At 37.9% G+C, this 7,615-nt stretch overlaps 1 protein-coding gene across 1 annotated transcript; it reads right to left on the bottom strand.

Moving 5' to 3' along the window:
* Nucleotides 1-3,519: 3,519 nt before the first annotated feature.
* LOC147892618 (uncharacterized) lies at nucleotides 3,520-4,047 on the bottom strand. Its single transcript, XM_087387804.1, has one exon. The coding sequence runs from the start codon at nucleotides 3,932-3,934 to the stop codon at nucleotides 3,533-3,535; it is 402 nt and encodes a 133-aa protein (XP_087243930.1). The 5' UTR covers nucleotides 3,935-4,047; the 3' UTR covers nucleotides 3,520-3,532.
* Between the last annotated feature and the right edge of the window lie 3,568 nt (nucleotides 4,048-7,615).

Here is a 7,615-nt window from a genome sequence, read left to right as displayed (position 1 = left end):
TCTAGTTTTAATAACATGTCACGTCGTTTTTTCTAATTTAATTTTTTAAAATCTTACTTTTTGACTTAAAGTTTTGTTTTATAAGAGCCTCTTTTTTTAAAATGCTTTATCCAAAATTATCTCACAAAACGAATTTGGACAGTGCACTAGGCCAAAATTAATGAAATAGGTGTTTAGCATGAGGTTTACACACTTGAGGGTGCGTACGAGAGTGAATTTCACATGAGCCAGAGATACATTGTTTCTTTCCAAGTATAAGGAAATATACTAGTCCAAAAGGAGAGAGCAATAGCTCTAGATGGAATGGAGGAGTGCTAGTTATCACACATATATTGTCTTGTAATTATATACATTAGTAGCATGTGGTGCTTCTTTAGATCTTAATGGATGCTATTAGAAAGGACTTTTGTAATTGGTTGGAATATCTGCCCTAGATAGGTTTCAAATAGATAAGGAGCTTGGTGGACTACACGCTATGGATCTTCATGACAAGGTAGCAACATTGGTGTGACAATGGTTCAATGTAATTTCCACTATTGTTTTTTATGTAGTTGTAGAAGTAAACGCGCATGAGGCAATGCAATGGTGTTTCATGGAAGGACATTGTGTGCTTGCACAACTAGACCAAAGGCCCATAATTTGATCTAGGTAATTGCACCCTTGGAAGATGTGAGATACTTTGGCTTTTAATAATTTAAAATGCTAGTAGAAGTGTAATGCAAGGTGATTTCCCAAGGGGGTCACTCTTCACAAACCCCATATAGCAAGTGCAAGAAATCATGTACTAAAAATACCCCTAATTTTCATTTTCTCATGAAGCGATAAACCCCCTCTAGCATGTATACATTTTAAAATGTAAAATATAGACCCCCCTTCATTAATTTACACATATCAATTAAACTAAGTTTCTATAAATTTATAAACCCCCTCATGCAATGTAAATGGCCTATAAGTCCCCCTATTTAAAAAATCACCCTTTGGGAACTAACATGCTATGTTACATGTTTATTAGTGGATCCTTGAGTTGGTGATTCTTGTTTGGGACATTGCATTTTGTGGGATATACATTAGGGGAGATTTGGGATCTCAAAAGGGCCTCATAAGGAATGGATAAAGAAATGAATTAAGTTAATTAGAAATGAACCTACCATGGTAACCCATGGGATAAGGGACCCATAGTATTAAATCAATTGACATGAGTACCTTTATTTTGAAATTGGGCAACCTTGGCCTTTGGATGGAGATGGATGGTGCATAGATCAAAGGACTAGGATGCCTTTAGTGTATGGTGGATGCACTTTGGTGGCCTCCAAAAGGCAAAATTTGACTTTCAGGAGGCCTCATTAAGAGGGGAAAGGTGGGTTCTAATATGGGTCCTTAATTCAAGTCCAAGATCAATGGTTGAGATGGAGACGCCTAATGGAGGGTTGAGATTGAGTGCATTTTAGAGGGCTAGGATTGAAGCGCCTATTTGATGGCTTGGATTGAAGTGCCATTGCCCACTTGCAAATCAAGGGCCAAGATTTAAGTGCCTTTTCCCCTCATCTCATCCCTTGATCTACTTCCAAATCTAGGGCCCGGATTGAAGCGCCATTTGCATTCATCTCCTCCCTTGGATCTATTAGCAAATCTATGGCCCTTATTGAAGCACATTTTTCTCTCATCTTTTCCATTAGATCTTTTATTGATCAAGGGTGGATATTTGATCCTTCTTTCCTTTGGGTTTCCTTTGATGGTATCCCTTGATCTAATGGCTGGGAGTGCTCTACCTTAAATTTGAATATATCCCTTGGATTGAAGATTAGATGAAGGGCTCGGAGTGAAGATCATGGGTCCAAACTCTAGGTTGTCAAATTCAACATGGCATTGCTCCTCACCTCATAGCACTCTCATTGGTACACCTCAAATGGCTCTCTAATCCCTTTAAATTTGGAAACACTAATTGGAAATCCTTTTCAGACCCCAAATCTCCCCTAATGCTCTTCAGCTGGAATGGAATTTTGTTTACCTAGATGTAGACTCGAGGAACCAGTACTTTGGACCATGGAATTTGAGTGTGGGAGAACTTATGAGATATAAAGAATACAACAAATGAGTTAACTCCACCCTTTGCTCTGTTAGATATGGACACAAAGTTTCTTACTTAGAGGGATCATAAACCATGCAAGGGACAATTGGTTAGTACTATGCTTGAGTAGAGTGTTGGTTGGAGATTGCAAGGCCTCTCAGGGGGTGCACTACTAAGAAATCTTGGGTATCATGTACATTCAAGGGGCAATTAAAAAACCCCTCAACTGAAATGCCCCCGCAGTAAAACCACCCTTCTTTGCTAATGAACTAATAGATTTTTTTCTAAAGTTGAATTAAAAAAACCCTTTCCTAAAGTTCAATTGGAAACCTCCCCTTTTGAATGCATGTGGTACACTAACATTCTATGAGTCGAACCCCCTAAGCAAGGGTTCCTACTTAGAAACACAAAGGTAGTCCTACAATATAATAGCTACAGAACCAAGTGAAAGAACCCATTAAGGGGTTTTGCTTGTGGTCAGTTCTCCATCAAGGTCACGGCTCAAATGATCCTAATTGGTGATCCAGTATGTTGAAGTACTATCTACACGCATGTGGTAAAGCTCCACAAAAATAGTGATGCATGTCAATGAATTAGGAGTCCAACATTCTAAGCTCAGGTGCCGTTGCAACCAAACCATCCATGGGAGCCATTTTGATGTATCAATCTCAAGAACATGGAATACACCAAGCAATCTAGGAGCTCACCAAATTCGTAAGGTTATGGAGGTTGTAATGTTTTCCAAAGTCCAAGGTATACTACTAACAATTGATGGCCTTTTGTCGTATCACCATGCATCGCATTTAGGAATTCACAAAGGATAAGGACTTGAAATAGAACTAATGTTCAAGGTTTGGGGTCATGAAGGATTTTAGCATGGTACCATATTACTAGGGAATATTGTGCTACTTAGGTCCTAGGGATGTTGAGATAATCCTACTATCCAAGGGATATGGGGATGGCTGAGAGGAGCAAATCTCCCTTTTTCTTGGCTTATTGGGAACAATATGCTATGGGAGATAGCAACCTTGATTGCTACAAAAAAGGTTGTGGCTAAAACTTATGAGAGATGGAACTATCTCCACTTCAGGGCCATTTGTGAGAGTCAAATATTATTAAGGATAACATGCTAGAGCTAGCATTTGTGCATATATTACTTTCATAAGATTTTGTAAAGGTTTGAATGCCATCCTCTTTTGACTAATAAAATTATCCAAATAATATAATATAAAACAATTTTTGCAAATGGTGTGAAGGCTTGCATTAACAACTTTATTTCGATAGCATCATATGCTAACATCAATCAATATCCATATTAAAAACAAATTAGATGCACCGAAATGTCGTTTAAGCAAACATGTATTTAGATGAATTGAAATGACCTAACATGCACAGGTGACGTAAGCAACAAGTCGTTCTTTTCGATATGAATCCTTTCTTCACACAGATCGCTGGAGCGGCAAATCAACAAGCGCGAGCTGTTTCTTCGTGTTTCACCGCGTCTGCCAAAATGCTTCCGTTGTCCAACAGCATCTGTAGAGGGCAGCCTCTCAGTCCATCAGCCATCGCCAGCATGATGTCCTTCATCTGCGACCTGAACTCCTCAGCGTCGACTGCGCCGTTGCCATTGGTGTCGAATTTCTTGAACAGGGCCGCGTAAAAGTCGTCAAGCTCTTGGGGAGTCTTCCTCTCCGGCATGCCCAGAAGGCGCATGCATTCCAAGGAGCTGCGAAGCTCCGAGCGTGACAGGCTGCCGTCATGGTCGAGGTCAAGCTCTTGGAAGCGGGCGTCCACAGCAGCGTTGAATTCGGCAGAGCTCGCAACGAATTCGCGCAGAGTGGAGTCGGAGATGATGGTGGCTGCCATAGCCGAGAGCTATTGTAGGCGATGAAGGGTCGAGAGTTTCAAGCAAGCAAGCAAAGAGTTAGATGCTTCTTACATTCTACAGCTGCAAGCAAGCCTCCCATTTATCAGTGGCTCCGGACGCTCATTCTACACATTACTATATTACACATGCCCTAGACTCATTATGCATGATGCTTGCGCATGAAGAAGACATTCTTCAAATATTACTCGCCTTTTGTGCTCTTTCTCACTTCGACTTATTTTGGAGAGTACTTGTAACCGACTTTATGCTTAGTATATCAATAGTACTTTTGAGCTGTATTGGGAAGAGGAAGGGAAAGTTGTAATATAAAAGAATAACTAAGGGGAATGAATGAATATGTTGATTACAAATTAACAATGAAGAAAGGATGATATGATGGTATTTGAAAAATACCTGACTATAAACTAAGCTGACAATAGCAGGCCTGACCAAATGGCGTATGTGTTTAAGTGTTCCCTTCTTGCGAACACCTCGGCACACAAATAGAAAAAGAAGAATTTAGAATATGAAAAAGCAAAAGAAAGCATAGAACTTGAAATTGAAAACATATATATATAGATATGTGTATATTTTATATAATCACACATAGTGTGGGTGGGGAGGCGGGGTGTTTCCTTCCCCAAATAGTTATAATCCGAGGGAACGGGCCCTTCCCCGTGCGCTGAGGTTGTAATCATCGAGAATATTAGCGTCGAGATTGAGTATCACGAATATGTAAGAGAATGATATATTACCTAAATCCCAATGAGTGTACATGTATTCCAATTGCTGTCATGATTTCTTCTATTATTTGCCATGGAAATCGTGTCTCTACGTTCGAAGTGGTTTCTCTATGTCAGCGATGTTGGAGAGAGAGGGTGGTAGAGCCAACATCAGCTAGACCATCCAAAGAGTTGAAGTTTGTGAAATATATAGATTTAGAGACCTTCAAAAGCGCTCATGCCTTCCAAGAGCTTTTCATCCAAAAGCATGCTTTTCATCCAAAAGCATGCTTTTCATCAAGTATTGTAGGCCTTCAGATCAAAATTAAATCCAAGGCTTATATTAGGACACGTGGCTCAAGGAGAGGCCAAGAAACCCAAAATTTCCATAGGCTGCCTACTGTAATGAAGGTTCACTAACTCGAAGTCCTATTTACCTCCATTTCTAGAAACATTGGGATAATCTTTACTTTTTAGAAGATCCATCTTACTTTCGTAAAGATGATTTCTAGATTTTTACAAGAAGATAGATGTCTCTACAGCTTCACATACTTTGATGCCTTCCAAAAGCATGTGCTCAGTAGATGCTTTCTTTTCCATTTCTATTTATTAATCCAAGAGCACATCCCAAAATTCTTCACATATAAATGTTTCAAAATATTTACCAAGATAAAGATATCATGCCCATAAAATATTTTCTTTTGGTTTATAGTACATATACTTAGAACAAAGAACATCAATATGAAATATTCCTAGAGCAATGTATGATGTATCAATTTTGCAATGTTAAAGGCATCCATTAATTTATTCTAAAATTTTGACAAGGATAGAGACAAATTTAAACAATGAACGAAAAAGACTTGGAATGTATTATTGAGAGATTAGCAATCCTATGGCGGTGACTCTATCCTTGGGCACCAACTCCCTTTAGTAATTAGAAAATGTATCAAAATCTTGAGTATGAGATGATTTTAACAATATGCCATGAGTAGAAATTATTCAAATTAACATGGTTATGCTCTACACTAAAATAGCTTCAAATATGTCTTTACACCTTGAAATTTGGGTAACACATGAAAAAGCTACATTAATTTGAAAGGAGATGGGTTTTCATATTTTAGTGTTTTTTTAAACCACCCACCCTCATCCAAAAGACCCCCTCCTTGGGCCTCACATATTATGAAAAATATGTACAAATCTTAAAATCTTGCATATTTTCAAGGTATATACCCTATATTTTGGGGGGGGGGGGGAGTCATGAAATTTTCATATTTTTCCCTTGCATATTTGAAAATTTTAAAGAAAATCCATGCATATTATATATGGGCCTTGTCCCTCCATACCTTGGATTTTGGATGAGGGTAGTAACATATTACATATTGAGTTGATGCCCCAGGGACTCTATACAACATGTAAGATATAGGTTTGTTAATGGAAGGAATTGGGATTTTTCAATTTGGGGGACTTATTAGCTGTTTATAAACAAATAGGAGGCATAATACTTCTGTAATATAGTTATGGTATGTACATGTATAGAGGGGACTTTTAAAAGTAAAATTATAAAAAGGAAGGAATATATCATATCGAAAACTGTAAATTTTTAAATATGGCATATTTGAAATGCACAATTACTCACACATCGGTTTTTTATATAGTGGTTTCTTTGGTTATAGAGTGACTAGCAATGGTTTTCTTTGGTCTTCATGGATTCTTTATCTTCATGGTGGTGATCACTTCGATTTCATTATACTATTGATGTGGTTGTTCTTGTTTGTTTATGGAATCCTTGAGTTGCATTTTATTTTTGCACAACATCAAGATTTTGTTATTTCACCATAGTCTTCCTTGAGCTTTGGTTTGCTTGCGCTCTAGAGACCAACAGTAATCAAATTTTGAACACGGTTTCCATGAACACTTCTCAATTGTCTCCATTTATTTTTGGTGGATTGAACATGATTTGTCGATTGAACATGATCTAAAGAGGACCTAAACATGCCCGGAATTGTTGATTGTAGACATGATAATTTCGTCCACATGTGTAAGCAAACTTGCAAGGTTTAAAAATCACGTCTATAAGTGCTAAATTGGTTACAATAAATTAATGGTGCAATCAAATACTAATAAAACAACCTATTCAACATTTTTGGGCTTTCTTGCTTCTTTTAGAACTTTCTTTTAGAATGGTTGGTAACATGCCTAACCCATAACTTATGCATTACCCAACAAAATTTGATAAACTTTGTCTGCAAGCAATAGTAGACATTCCAAACTCAAATATGAGACCAAAAAAACATAGAATTAAGATTTTGATTGAGACCGTTAAATCGTTACAAGTGCTATGTTGCATGTGATTCATGTATCCTCAATAATATAGGATACAACAATTTATTCAAAGTCTGTTCTAAAATATGCGCAACCATGTAAGCATTCAAAAGTGCCAAGGAGTTGCATTGAAACGACATTGGGTTTGGTCTGATGGGACTGCCTCCCAATTCAAGGCTTACAGGCCCTCCTATTTTGTTGCTAGGTATGGCAGAATGGTAGGGATTGAAATGACTTGGAACTTCTTTACAATGGGCATGGCAAAGGAGAGCATGATGGAGTAGGGGATTTTATTAAAAGAACTTTAACGCATGAATAATTAAAGAAAGACGGTGCTATTTTAAAGTGAGCAAGCAATGTTGTTGCTTTCCTGTAGCCTCTTATGCGTCCTAACAAAGGGAATGTGCTCATGTATTTTGGGAGATAAAGGTAGGAGATGTGAATAGGAAAAACAACTAGAACTGTGAAGATGTTCCCAATTCACGTTCTTTACAATATGTTTTTCGTGGTCAAAACCCACAAGATCCATCAGGCCTTGCTACCAAACATTTGTCATGCTTTTGTGATGCATGCATGCATGGTCTTTGGAACAGATGTAGCAACAAAGTATATGTGCAACCTTGGGGTTTTCACACA

The sequence above is a fragment of the Dipteris shenzhenensis genome, chromosome 16, assembly GCF_047967505.1.
Source record: "Dipteris shenzhenensis isolate YYH24624 ecotype China chromosome 16, Dip_SZ_1.0, whole genome shotgun sequence".
In the NCBI taxonomy this organism is placed as follows: Eukaryota; Viridiplantae; Streptophyta; class Polypodiopsida; order Gleicheniales; family Dipteridaceae; genus Dipteris; species Dipteris shenzhenensis.
Note: the sequence above shows the minus strand (reverse complement) of the source record. Positions and strands in the feature narration are given on the sequence as shown.